At 38.8% G+C, this 14,724-nt stretch overlaps 1 protein-coding gene across 2 annotated transcripts; it reads left to right on the forward strand.

The window, feature by feature from the left end:
- The first annotated feature begins 221 nt into the window (after positions 1 to 221).
- PDK4 (pyruvate dehydrogenase kinase 4) lies at positions 222 to 13,878 on the forward strand. Of its 2 annotated transcripts, none has more exons than XM_060782228.2 (11): positions 222 to 300; positions 4,376 to 4,517; positions 6,136 to 6,207; positions 6,637 to 6,821; positions 7,330 to 7,419; positions 7,711 to 7,788; positions 8,215 to 8,291; positions 8,654 to 8,752; positions 9,012 to 9,122; positions 10,401 to 10,514; positions 11,677 to 13,878. In XM_060782228.2, the coding sequence occupies exons 1-11, from the start codon at positions 246 to 248 to the stop codon at positions 11,818 to 11,820; spliced, it is 1,167 nt and encodes a 388-aa protein (XP_060638211.2). In that variant the 5' UTR covers positions 222 to 245; the 3' UTR covers positions 11,821 to 13,878. The 2 variants fall into 2 exon arrangements, with proteins under 2 accessions (XP_060638211.2, XP_060638210.2); XM_060782227.2 differs by lacking the exon at positions 222 to 300 and adding an exon at positions 646 to 907.
- The last annotated feature ends 846 nt before the right edge of the window (positions 13,879 to 14,724 follow it).

Raw genomic sequence — 14,724 nt, forward strand, 5'->3', positions numbered from 1 at the left:
CCGCCACACCCCCTCAGCCTGGCTCTGAGCCCGCCTTCCCTCCCTCCCTCCTCGGTTGTTCTCGCTCTTCTTGGAAAAAGGAGGACAGCCTCCTCCTCCCTGTCCTTCCCCTCAGGAATCAGAGCGACTTGTTTATCGCTTCGAGCCGCAGCCGAAGCCCCGCCCAGAGACGAAGCCGCTAGTTATGGATACAGCTTTCTGATTGGCTTAATCGGGGACCCTTAAGCCGAGCCAGCCAATAAGAAATGAATTCAAACGGGAGCGCGCTCAGAAAGACGGTTGCTCCAGGCGCGAGGATGAGTGAGTGGGGGCGGGGGGAGGATTCGGGAGGAAGTTCACCTTGTGATCTCCAATCCCTCAAACTGTAAACAAGGGCAAATGGGTTTGAGAAGGAACCTCTGTCTGATTGGACGGAACGAAGGCCACGCCCACTTCGTACCTTTTTTTCCTTCGACACGCCCCCTTCCCACTTTTCCTGCTCTCAGGGGGCCAAAGGTATGCAATTGATACCCCAAGGAAGGAGGGGAGAAGCTAAAGCTAACGAATTCAATCCCTTGTTGACGTCATTCCTGTCAGTGGGCATGGCCACTGGGAGAGTTAGGAGGCGGGGCTCCACTCTGGCCACGCCCCCTTCGGAGGATATAAATAAAACCTGCACGTGCACAAGCAAGTCAGAAGGAATTCAGTCTTCCTAGAGAGAGTGTTTGTCAAGGGAAGGTAACAAGGCACTCCAGGCCCATCATCCCCAGCGTGGCCATGAAGGCTGCTCGGATCGCCTTACGGAACGCGGCCCCTTTGGCCGCCACGAGCCATGGCCACCCTGGCAACGGGAGGGCCACCCGGGAAGTGGAGCATTTTGCTCGTTACTCGCCTTCGCCCCTGTCCATCAAGCAGTTCCTGGATTTCGGTGAGGGGGAAATGGGGTAATGGAGGGGTTTGTGTGCAATCCAGTGCCTGGTGGGATGCCCAATGGAAGGAATGGCTGCAATTAGAGATCAATGCATTTTGGGACAGGGCAAGACTGTGGAGATGTTGCAGCCTTTCTTTACAGCTCTCTGGGCTTCCAAAGTTGCCTCTTGTAGTGAGAAGATGCAAAATTGGGGTGGGAAGCTTTTCTTGACCTGTGGATGGCGAGGGATGCTGTTTTCTCTCCAGTGTTGTTGTTTATTAATGCATAGACCAGATATGGGCAAACGTTGGCCCTCCGATAGGCTGCTAGGAATTGTGGGAGTTGAAGTCCAAAACACCTGGAGGGCCAACGTTTGCCCATACCATGCTTAGACCAAACATTTCATCGGCTGCTAGGAATTGTGGGAGTTGGAGTCCAAAACACCTGGAGGGCCAACGTTTGCCCATACCACGCTTAGACCAAGCATTTCATATTGACGATGCACTTCTGAGTGACACCGTAATTCTGTTTGTGTGCGTGTATATGATTTATTGTTCATTTCACGTAGACTTCCAAGCTTTCTCATTAGGTTTGTGCTACACACCCCTATGCACTGCAGCCGGCACATGGTTTGGAAAGCTCTGGTTTAGATCATATGCTATTCACATGCAGATAAACAAATGCATGCACTATAAAAGCACAACAATCTAAAGTGCTACACAAAGTAATTGGCGTATAGGTCTTTCTTATTAAAATTCAGTAGCATTGAAATGCAGCGTAACCTTTCTTCATTGTCATCTATCCTTACAGATGAGTTGCAGCCACACAATAACATATGAGTTAAAACTCTGAGCCCCCTGTAGCACAATGGGTGCCAGCAGAACTGATGACCGACAGGTCAGTGGTTCGAATCCGGAGAGAGTGGGTTGAGCTCCCTGTGTCAGCTCCAGCTCCCCATGCTGGGACATGAGAGAAGCCTTCTACAAGGATGGCAAACATCAAAACATTTGTGTGTCCCCTGGGCAATGCCTTTGCAGATGGCCAATTCTCTCACACCAAAAGCGACTTGCAGCTTCTCAAATTGCTCCTGACACACAAAAAAGTTAAAGCTATTAAAACTATCATAGGGTTATAGACAGGTCTCTGCATCCATGGATGCAATCATTACACCGCTTTTAAAATATTATTAAAAATCCATTTTTAATAAGGGATACTATTTTGTTATGCTACTGTATATAATGGAACTTGAGCATCCATGAGGTTTGACATCCAGAGGGGGTACTAGGACCATACCCCAATGGATACCTTTCTGCAAACTTGTTTGGATTGTATCAGAGGGGTGCATCTACACTGTAGAATGAATCCAGTTTGATACCACTCTTAACTGACTTGGCTCAATGTTGTAGAATTATGGGAGTTGTAGTTTGTTAAGGCACTAGTCCTCTTTGGCAGAGAAATCTAAAGATCTTGTAAGACTACAGCTCCCAGGGTCCCACAGCATCGAGACATGGCAATTAAAGTGGTATCAAGCCGCATTCATACTACAGTGTAGATCAGGCCTGGGCAAACTTTGGCCCTCCAGGTGTTTTGGACTTCATCTCCCACAATTTCTAACAACAGATAGATGCATCCAGGGCCATTCCTCAGGTACACCCATCTGCACTGATGCAATGTATACATCTGATTTCATGAACTCATCTGGTCTGATGCAATTTATGCATCCAATCATGGTATGCTATAGAGCTGTAATATAAGATATTAATCCCAGTGAGTGAACAACCCTGATCAAAATGGGACATATGACTTTGTGAATTTGCATGGGATCACATTGACTAGTCTTTAAGGCTGCACAAAACTCCCTTTGTTTTTCTGTCTTGCATTCCAGTTAAAAGTATTCTGAAGTGGTCCATCTCTTCCTTTTGTTTTTGTGTCTGCATTTGAAGTATGGAGAGAGGTTCCGTTTAACTGTAGCATTTTCAGCATGTAGTTTTGTGTAATGCAATAATGCATGCAGTAATGTCAGTTTTCTTAGAAAGCAAATGTTCAGAAAGCCCATCTTGGAAGAAGTAAGCCTCCACATTTCTCAAACCTTGTGGGATTGGTCAATAAACTGAAGTTTTTAGAAGTGTGTTATATAGTGTTTACTCCATGTAACTAAATATTTTGTGCAATAAAAATTGAAACATTTGAAAACTGTGCCCTTAAGTAAATACTCTTTTTGGAAGGACAGACATTGAATAAACATGTTATATAAAACTGTGTTGACTTCCTGTCTCTCTGAAATGGGAGCTATGCTTTACTATGCAAATGTTGTTCCCAAACAGCCTCCAAAATAACATTTTTGACTTTTTTAAAAAATGTAAGCAAATCTTTTTAAGAATTTAAATAATTTACTTAAGTCCATCAGAATTAGCAATTGGATGCTAGAAATAGGATTTTGCTTGTCCCTCTAACTATATATAAGCCAATAAGCAAGTTTCTATATTACTTCAACATTGCTGCAGTTAAGATTATGCAATAGAAATATTTTATTATTGATAGTTCTCCTTAACTCTCTTATTAGGGCAAGACATTAAGTATCTATACATCTAATGGCCACTCAGTTGTTTTGGGTTGCGGTGAATTTTCTGGGCTGTATGACCCTAAAAGCTTAGTAGTTTGTTTACTGCATATGCCTTCAGTGGCACCAAGTCTGTGTGATATGATCTGTTAGGAACCCCTGGCTTTCATGTAGCAGTATCTGTCTTCTAAAGACCCCAACAATTTTGACTTGTTGAAAAGCCAGACACATTTTTGAATCATAGAGTTGAAGAGACCTCGCGAGCCTTCCAGTCCAACCCCCTGCCAAGAAGCAGGAAAATCTAATTCAAAGCACCCCCAACAGATGGCCATCCAGCCTCTGTTTAAAAGCCTCCAAAGAAGGAGCCTCCACCGCACTCTGGGACAGAGAGTTCCACTGCTGAATAGTTCTCACACATATGAAAATGTAATGTTAAGCAAAATTATTCAACGAAAAATGTACCACATCTAATTTTGTGAAATTGGTTAATTGTTAAGGATTTATTAACACATAACCCACTTCAATTGTTTCCTAAATTTAACCGCCCGCCTCAAAGGCAGCCATAGATTATTAATTTAATTTTCTTGTAACTTTTTGTAACTCATATCTAGACTTCTGCTTTGGGTGCACAACTATTTGTGACAAACAAATCATAAGCATAGAAGGATTAGACCAGATCATTTTGCTGATTATTTTCTATTGATAATTGCATTTCTGCAGATTGTTCAGAAAGCTCTTTTGTTTTAATACTTATTATTATTTATTTACAGTATTTATATACTGCCTTTCTCACCCCTGGAGGGACTCAAAGGTAGCAACCGCTACAGTATATTCATTACTTACTGTATAACGCAATGATGAGATGTGAACTTTGTTGGTGTACTTCCTAACATACCTACACTGACGTTAATTTAAATCTCTTTTAGGGTCAACTAATGCTTGTGAAAAGACCTCTTTTTCATTTCTTCGGCATGAACTTCCTGTGCGGCTAGCAAATATTCTGAAAGAAATTGACCTCCTTCCTAGTCCATTGTTGAGCACTCCTTCAGTACAGTTGGTAAAAAGCTGGTAAGTCTGTGACAGGCATAACAGTGACAGGTTAGATCAACCCCCTCCCTCCTGACCCTCAGAAAAAAGAGTTAAAACATGGCTCTGGGATCAAACCTTCAGAGAACAACCATAGTGCAATAGATTAATCAGAATTATGTGCAGTGACTATCGGAATAATCTGGATGGACTATGATTGCTGATTGCATGGTTGATAATGATAATAATGTTTATAATGTATTTAATGTTGATTTTTAATTTTAATGTATTTTACTTTAATGTATTGTGGTTAAGGCATTGAATCTGTAAGTCGTCTTGAGTCCCCTTCGGGGTAGAGAAAGGCAGGATATAAATATCGTAAACAAATAAATACATTCTACTATCTTAAGTTTTAATCCTCAAAAACATGTTGCTTGTTCTGAAATTCTTAACTAAATGAAACTCTTGAATTGAGGCATAAAAAGGGTTTTCAACATTTATCTGTCTATATAAGTCAGTATGTCATAGAACACAATAGCATGTGCTAAATGTTGGAATTCAACCCCACACTTCCCAAGTCTCAAGTCCTCAACGAGGAGAAGTTAGTTAGCATTAGAATAATCTGAGGGTTTCCCTTCCCCTATGTCTCCTTTATGACAGTTGGGAATGTATCTTTCTCTTCCTGTTTTCATTCTGATTGGTTGTGTAGAATGGATACTTTTCTGCTGCAAGCCTTTTTTTAAATCCAACTTCTGTTTTCTTACATCTGAGTATGTGCTGTGTGCTTTGAGATCGCTCTCTGCTTGTGTGTCAGGAGAAATGAAGTGATTGGTGTTTTCCCTCTCTTTGAAATTGTAGCAGACACGGGTGCTAAAGTAGCTCAGAGCCAGTTCTTTACCATGAAGAAATGTAGTTAGATCTTTATTATTGTAACTAAACCTTTTGAGATTTTTAAGATTGGACTCTGCATTTTCGCCTGTCTAAGCTCTAAATTATTTACAGCCACATCACACGGTACTTCACGCTTGGCTAGATGTGAGCTAATGCTCAACTTTTATCCTGTTTGATTTTTGGATGCCCTGCTATATTATAGGGTTGTTTTCCCTAACACTAAATGGGCAGTTAATGCATTCTCAACAAAGTTTTGCAGTTTCTGCAGCTACTTGTTAAACATAAATCAAGCTAGTGTAGAGCCTTCTGTTTGTTTTTTCTACCGATATCCTTATCAGTGGTGGCATTAGTCATATCAAGATAGAGGAAGCTAAATAAATGTTTTTCACCAGGCAGTGTTTGTGCAGATGTACAAGCATTGTTCTTCTTGACTATGAGTAAAGCTGCAAGCTAAATGGTATCACACACATACTAGAAACATACAATTCCTCACAGTGGTTGACTTAGTAAATCGAAAGAAGTATGCATACAAACTTATATCAGAAAAAAAAATCCCAATTTTTCATTATTCATATTTTGGTGCAAGCATGCAACAACAATATTTTTCTTACCTTTCTCTAGACATAACTGAAGTATTTTACTCATTCTTAGTTTGTCTTCTGTTTGAGTTACTGAATTGCTAAAACTTATGTCATGATACCTGTGCAAATAAGTTTCCCCTGCCTTGACCTTATCACCTCAGATTTACTTTACGTGTACTTTTCAACAGGTATGTCCAAAGCCTAATGGAGCTGGTGGAGTTCCATGATAAAAAATCTGATGACCACAAAGTTCTGTCAGAGTAAGTTCATTGTGTTGTGTTTTAACAGCAAATTACTATGTTCAAGCTAATGGCTGACTGCTGACACTTGTTAGAAACTTGATTATTGTCCAATTCAGAAAACAGAGATGCTCAGTTATAATGTACTGAGATAAATTTATTCATAAGATTACAGCAGCAAAACTGACAAACATCTCATATTGCAGAAAATGACACATGGAATTAAAACAAGGCAATAACTTTTAAATGGTCAGGATAATTAGGATATCTTAGAGTGATAAAGAAACCCATGTATTTATTCAAGGTTTACTTAGGTTCTTTTCCACAGAGAAAAACAAATAATTCCTACTAAGTTCACAATTGAGACTAATCTTGAAATGGTAACTTGTTTCATTTTCTTTTCACACTTCTTTGTATGACCAAGCCTAAAATTTTCTCTCCCCCATCCAGTTTTATAGATGCCATTATTAAAGTCAGAAACCGACATCATGATGTGGTGCCCACAATGGCCCAGGGAGTTCTAGAATACAGAGATTCATCGAAGATGGACCCATTCATCAATCAAAACATTCAGTACTTCTTGGATCGATTTTACATGAACCGGATATCCATCCGGATGCTAATAAACCAGCACAGTAAGTTGGTTTCCATCTCTTTCGGTAGTTAAAAAATATAGCAAAGACAACAATAAACTGCATATTGTACTCTAGAGTGCTGTGCTAAAACTTAATAACATAAAGTACTTCCAATGCCTAGTAGCAAATCTGCATCAGGAAATCTACATAATGAACTGGTTGCATTTTCTTTTGTGACCCTTGGAGAAATTTGATTATATATTATTGCATCCCAAAAGTCATTCACAAGTCATTCAATGAGTCCAAATGTGGTGCCAGGTCTTACACCAGTCGCCCATTTCTGCATTACAGGGTGGTTGTGAAATTCAAAACAGATAATCTCATCTATATCATTATGAACTCCTTGTGGGAAGCCTGGGATAAAAATTATAAAATGTGTCTGAAAATTTTTATTGGAATAACTTTAATTAATTCTGACCAAGTCTGAAATTGCTTGAAGATGCATAACGGCAGTACCCATCTTAAAATAATTCTTTGATTAATCATTTTATATCTTTTTTTTCAACAGCACTTATTTTTGACAACAATAACAATATCGGTAATCCACGACACATTGGATGCATTGACCCATGCTGTGATGTTGTTGACCTGGTCCATGGTACGTATACATCTGAGAATTACTTTGAGATCAGTGGGACTTAGTTATGAGTATGCAATTGTCCTATAAATGGGATAATTCTGTACTAATGTTCTTAATGCTTTAGTTCAAACATTAATAGAATTATAGTGTGGACAGTAATAGAGCTCAAAAATTGGGAGGATGAATTCCCTGAATTTACTGCAATGCTGATTAATGCTGCATTCTTATAATCTTTAAGAAATAGGTAACACTATATCTAAAAATTCTTAAAACAATGCTTTATTTTTTCTCCCTCAAAATAAATTCCAGATGCTTTCCAAAGTGCTCAGATGCTTTGTGACCAGTATTACTTTGCTTCTCCAGAGTTAAAGCTCACTCAAGTGAATGGTGAGTATTTCTCTGTTCCATAATATTAGGCAATTCCCTAAAGCTTTCATAGGTTACAGGCGTTTTACTTTTCCTATAACTTAACTGCTGCTGCTGCTCCCTAATTTGTACTTATCCTGGAATTGTAAGCTTGATGTTTTTTAGAGATAATGTGGAATTTGCATAGTTGCACTTATCCATTTAGGCATGACCAAAATCACAATGCTATAGAATTGTAGTTCCCAACTGTCAGGAATTTGGAGAGCTGCAGTCTAAAACATCTGGAGAACCACTGCTATATAAAATTAAGGGTGATATTCTGTAGGATTCTGATTGGCATGGATAGTTCTCATTAAAAACCAACATGCTCACCAACAATAATTGTTTTAAGTTGTAGCTTGGTAATAAAACTAGTGAGTTGATTATTATTTCTGTATTCTTCTGCAGGAAAGACAGCTGGACAGCCTATTCACATAGTATATGTACCTTCTCATCTCTTTCACATGCTGTTTGAACTCTTCAAGGTTGGTATTTGTGGTTATAAAGTATTCATTTTTAGACTTCCTTTTACATTGCAACTCTTCCTGCATATTTCAGATTAGGCCTCACAATAGAACGTATAGAGCAGTGGTTCTCAACCTGTGGGTTCCCAGATGTTTTGGCCTTCAACTCCTAGAAATCCTAACAGCTGGTAAACTGGATGGGATTTCTGGGAGTTGTAGTCCAAAATACCTGGGGACCCACAGGTTGAGAACCACTGTCATAAAGCAAGAAAATGAAAATAGAAGGAAACATTAGCAATTCAGTCTGTTGTGTGCTGATTACTACTCAAAATGACAAAAGTCATTCTTTTTCAAATCAAATTCTTTCTATTTTTTTCTTACAGAATGCAATGAGGGCAACAGTTGAGCATCAAGAAAACAAGCCCTCCCTTGATCCAGTGGAAGTGACTGTTGTGCTTGGAAAGGAAGATCTGTCAATCAAGGTAACTTGGCTTTTTCCATATTTCACTCTTAACTGTTTAAAGAGCACAACAAAGGGGGGGGGGGTTAATCCATTCCATACATAGTCTCATTGATATAAATAGGATTGCTGTGATGGAATGCAATTAAAACTAAGTCAAATATTCTTTGAGATTGAAGCCTTTAAAAACAAGGACATGTGAATTAGTCCTTTTATTTGGCTGCAGCTACTCATATGTCAAATGTATATTTTTAACCCTTAAAATTATTTTTTTAATCTAGATATCTGATAGAGGAGGTGGCGTTCCAGTGAGGAAAATTGAAAGCCTCTTCAGCTACACATATTCTACTGCACCAAAGCCTGTAATGGATAACAAGAATACAACTCCTTTGGTAAGAAGCCTGGGCTATAAGAACCTTCCTTGCTTTTATGAGGAGGCTTATGACAAATTGAGACAGGATGCTTTAAATCAGGGGCCCTCAAACTTGTTAAATAGAAGGCCAGTTCATGGTCCCTCAGACTTGGGGTGGGGTGAGGGGCAGACTATACTTTGAAAAAAAAATGAATGAATTAAATGATGAAGTAAATGACTTTAGGAGGATCCGTGGGCCTTAGTTTGGAGATCCCTGTATCAACTTGCCTGATATCTGCAGTGGCTGCATCATTACTTTGTTGATGTGTGTGTTAATTGCAAGAGTCCAATATCACATCCTCTGAATGCAAAACTCTGTCTATACAGGGCCATGTATAAGTCTAGATCTCATGCTATACCAGTGGTTCTCAACCTGTGGGTCCCCAGGTGTTTTGACCTACAACTTCCAGAAATTCCAGCCAGTTTATCAACTGTTAGGATTTCTGGGAGTTGAAGGCCAAAACATATGGGGACCCACAGGTTGAAAAACACTTTACTATACTGTACAGCATTTTTTGAAGGGAGAAGAAATCCAATTCTTGACAACTGGATGTGGAATTAGACCCCTTGATATTGGCCTGTGCATAGGGATACATATGACCAAGTTATGAGATGATTTTGAACAAAAGTCATATTTTGAGGCAAGAATTCTAGCCTAATCTCTTTCTTCTATAAGAAGGACATTGTTTGTGGGTTTTGCTGGGTCATGTGAAGTGTACCCTCACAAGTGACATATTAAATGAAAAATTAAGTTTAACAGTCCCAAGTATTTTACTTGTAAAATTAGGTTTCTTACCTCCCCTTTTCTTCTTTTTCTGTTAATCATTGCTGCTTGGGTAAATGGACCAGCTTTTTAAGAGGATCCCTAAAAGAGAACACCAGTAGTGTGTCATTCTAGAAACTATCTGAATGTTTGTAATGAGGTCAGCAATACACAAAGCAGCTTGAAGTAAACATTGTGTCTGAAATGTACTCATTCTCAATCCTTAGGCCTCCAGGTGTTTTGGATATCAGCTCCCACAGTTCCTAACAGCTGATAAACTGACTGGGCTTTCTGGGAGTTGACATCCCAAACATCTGGAGGTCCAAAGGTTGGGAACCAATGCTGTAACGTGTCTACTGTCCTCATGTTCCCCTTGGAATAGTTACAGTAGAGCATAAGAGTCTTCATTTGGAATTTACACCAGTAAATTTTCCATTCTACGGTATTTGAACTAGAAAAGGGGGAAATCTAATGAAATTACTTCTTTATCTCTAGGCTGGTTTTGGTTATGGATTGCCAATTTCTCGCCTGTATGCTAAATACTTTCATGGGGACCTCAATCTTTGTTCCATTTCTGGCTATGGGACAGATGCTCTGATTTACTTGAAGGTATGTTTTGTTCTTATTCTTTCTTTTCCATTCCAATAGTTTTGTAACACTGCAAATTAAATTACTGTTAACGAGCTTTTAAAACTGGATATGTGCCAGCTTTGGCCTATTTGGTTTTAATAGTAAATGATTTACTATTAGATACAGAATGCATTCTTAAGGAATTTATGTTGCTGATTCCAGACCATTGGAACTTATTAACTTATTTTGCAATCCCGTGGATTGTGAGACATGCTGAATTTCTTACAAAAAAGGCAGAAGAACTGTTATGAGAACAAGTATCCAGATTGTATTTGAAGAAATTAAATTAGCTCCTCTTCACATGTGCATTCTGGTGAACTTAACATGAAAAACAATTAAATATGACATTTATATTAAGGAGAAACATATATGACACCTCACTTTTTTGAAACTTCTTAAAAGTATCTGTAGTCCAGATGTTTTTCATTAGGGAGGCTAGTATGGCTCTCTTTCCACCAATAAGCAAAAACATTTTTATTCCATTAAGTAGTTTTTGAACTACTATGTAGTTTTAAAAAGTTGACAACGATGGGCATTTTACTGGTGTGCCGTGCTGTTTTGTTGGTTTGTACATTGTCTTCTAATATATTTTAATGAGTTTAACATTAAAAATAAATTTTATATTGACATTTTAAACTGAGTTTTTTTGTGTAGTTTTTAATCTGTACTGTTTTTAATAAGTTGTAAGTCACCTTGGGGAAAAGTAGGATATTAATGGATAAAATGAAATAAGTAGACCCAAAAGAACACTTTTGGTTTGTCTCAGATGATAAAAGGTAAAGGTTTCTCCTTTACATTAAGTCTAGTCGAGTCCGATTCTGGGGGGTGGTGCTTATCTCCATTTCTAAACTGAAGAGCCAGTGTTGTCTGTAGACGCCTCCAAGGTCATGTGGCCAGCATGACTGCATGGAGCGCCATTATCTTCCCACATAACTGGTACCTATTGATCTACTCACATTTGCATGTTTTGAACTGCTAGGTTGGCAGAAGCTGGGGTTAACAGCGGGAGCTCACCCCGCTCCCCGGATTCGAACTGCCAACCTTTTGGTCAGCAAATTCAACAGGTCAGCGGTTTAACTCGCTGCACCACCAGGTGGTCCACACATTATACCTAACTATAAATCTTGGTCTTGCTTTCTAGGCCCTTTCCACAGAATCTATAGAAAAGCTTCCTGTTTTCAACAAATCAGCCTGCAAGCATTATCAGACTCCTATAGAAGCAGATGACTGGTGTGTTCCAAGTAAAGAACCAAAAAATCTGTCACGACAGAGTGCAGCTGCATGAAACCCGCATTTGTGCAGGATATTGAAAGGGGATCAGAAATCCATGTTTCGGACAGGACTAAGGAAACAAATAACTTGATGTTGCTCCAATTCTGTACCACGATCTGCTCGAGAAGGAAGTAATTATACAGAATGGGAGTGTACAGAGTGTACATGTACTGTATTTGTGTTCGAGAATATGTAATGAAGCTTGATACATAAGGAAAATCGAATGCATAGATGGGTGTGCAGGTGATTTTTTTTTTGTTCTTTTGAACATTAGACTAACACTCCAAAGTAGTAGTGTTTTCAGACTTAGGAGTTAGGACAATGTTTTCAAAACCTTTGTCATGGTTGCACTCCAACACAAAATACTAACTTTCCTCAAATATTATCAGTTAGTATTTCATTCTGATGCAAAGATGTATATCTATAGCAACCAATGGAGGATCCAGTTGAAATTTGCCCCCACTAGAAGTGGCTGGATTTGATTAAAATGTTATATTGTAGCATGATACAGAAAGTCACATCTATTCATTGTTATTCCAAAATTTAACCATTACTTGAAGATTGTTCCAAAACTAGCAGTACTTGCATATAGTGATTTTCATTGCCTTTCTGAATGTGGAATTTTCCCCACAGTCATGGAGAAGGATTTTAAAGTGATATCAAGGAGGTATTTCAAAGTAGCAATGTTACGGTATGTCTGGTTTTACATACAGTGAGGAACAGTAGTATGAGTAAGTGAAGATTATGAGAGCAAGCAATCTTTAAATTGCAAGCAATCTGTGCACATGTATATAGGATAAGCTTCTGTGTGTAAACATCAACCTTTGAGGTTTTCACCGCATGGAATTGGAACACTTTTGAAATCCTGGTGTGTGAGCAGTTAGTCCCAGATCACTTCTCAAAGTGTGGCTTCCAGAGCTTTAAATACCCAAATCATGCTTGAAACATTTTGGAGGGATGTGAATCGGAATTTCAAAAGAAATCAGAGTGAGAAGCAGAGGAACATAGAATGGAAATGGCAGGATGGTTTCCTTTTTATGAAGGAATGATTGGGGAAATATTCCATTCCAAATGATTTACACTCCTGAAAGACTGGGAGTTTGGTATGGGCCCAGTGAATGACAATCTAGGTCAGTCAGTCTGTTTGGGTTTTTTTTTTAAGGCAGAAATATGCTTAAGAACTAATCCTAGTTCATTTTAAAAGGATCACTGTGAAGATTTAGTGTCTGTGGTCAGTTATGGAAGCTCCATTGCTGTCACATTTGCTGATGCCCACATTTGCTGTGGGCATCGGGTTCAGTCGAATAGGTAATCCCAGCTATGTGAGGCTATTGTGTGCAGTTGGTACAGCGAACCAACAAAGGCTTTAACAGCTAACATTGCTGGATTTTCGGATGTTTTTCTTCCCTCTGAAAATGTTGTCCAGGTTTAGAAAAAACTGCAGATCTTTGTTTTGCAAAGTGCCTGTTTTTGTGCCTTGATCGTGGAAAAATAACTGTTTATTTAGCGTGCCAATTTCAAGTGCCTATTCGGGTTGGCACCTCTATATTAAGAGTTACTGGTATTATCTTAGTGCAATGTATAAATGCATAATGTAGTATCATACCACAGAGGCATTGGTTAATATTCAGATCAACTGTGTAGAGTTGCATATGTCTTCAGTGTGTTTTCATAGCTGTGATAATGCTTATGCACTTTGACCTTGTACAGCAGGTAATGTAGGATTTAATATTCATTACTTTAGGTTTTAATCTGTTCTGTCAGGCTATGCACTGTTACTAAAAAGAACCAAAGGAGCCAGCCAGCTTTTCTCAGTCACGGATTATGTTATCACCTCCTGTTCAATTATTGTGCAGAAACAAACATGAGCCTGGCTACACATTTCTTTTTTCTGCAGTGAAGCCTTTGGTGCTGCTTGGTGCCCTGTATGTAATGTCAAAAAGTGCCTGGACCGAGTGTAGGACACTCAAAATGGAGTTTTTCTTTTAGAAGACTCTTCTATTATGTGCCTTCTAGTTTCACGCACACTTGAAATGTACTGTAATGTTTTTAATAAAAAGATTTTTTTAAATGCTGCGTGTCTATCCTTCTTTCCCAGCTCCATTAGCATTAAACTCTTATAATATTGGGGTTGTTTCCTATGAATTTGCTGGAGTTTAAACCACCTGTTCTAGTTCTATGCCACTCTCAATTATCTGCATTTATTGTGCTTCATTCTGATAACAGTATAACTACTATTTCAGCCAAATAGTAAACTTTGAGTGGCTGTCAATGGATGAGCAAGCTGTGAAATAAAAAGTGGCCTTTTCTTCATATAAGTTGAGTCTTTAGGCGAGTACAACTAAAACAAGTCTGTAAATAAAATAAAGGAGATTATAAAGATACCAAAAGAGTGTCAGTCTTTGAGTTTTCAGGCTATATGGACATGGGCAAGGATTAATGTTTGCAGATTCAATTCCATAATGACTTCTGCTTGTAGAAGTAGCAGGGTGGGGAAAACACTGCAAGATGTGTGCCATGAAAGAAAGCCTTTTTCCCTGTGTGATGCAAAGATGTTTCAGCGGGAAGAAAGAATGAATGATAGACCCTAGGCATTTGCCACTCTGATGACAATAATAATAATTTTACTTTTATATCCCACCACCATCTTCCCAAAGATACTCAGAGCAGCTTACATGGGGAACCAAGCTAAAGGCATACAACAAAATATATCAACAAAGCACAGTTAAAAACAATAGACATATAGCAGCCTAATTAAATAAATAAAAACAGCAAGGTATAAAAATATCAAAACCAAACCTCAATAACCAGTAACCAGGGATATGGTAGACATCAGAATTAGAGAGGGTTGGGGAAGGACTTGTGCAAAAAGCAGACTATAGTGGTCAGTGGTTCAAATCTGGGGAGAGTGGGTTGA

The sequence above is a fragment of the Anolis sagrei genome, chromosome 6 (genome assembly GCF_037176765.1).
Source record: "Anolis sagrei isolate rAnoSag1 chromosome 6, rAnoSag1.mat, whole genome shotgun sequence".
NCBI lineage: Eukaryota > Metazoa > Chordata > Lepidosauria > Squamata > Dactyloidae > Anolis > Anolis sagrei.

Bases quoted from the DNA above. Each gene is read 5' to 3' on its own strand.
- PDK4 (XM_060782227.2), top strand. From the start codon at position 757: ATGAAGGCTGCTCGGATCGCCTTACGGAACGCGGCCCCTTTGGCCGCC. The intron at 7,420-7,710 runs GTACGTATACAT...AATAAATTCCAG, and splicing joins TGTTGTTGACCTGGTCCATG to ATGCTTTCCAAAGTGCTCAG. The intron at 8,753-9,011 runs GTAACTTGGCTT...TTTTTAATCTAG, and splicing joins AGGAAGATCTGTCAATCAAG to ATATCTGATAGAGGAGGTGG.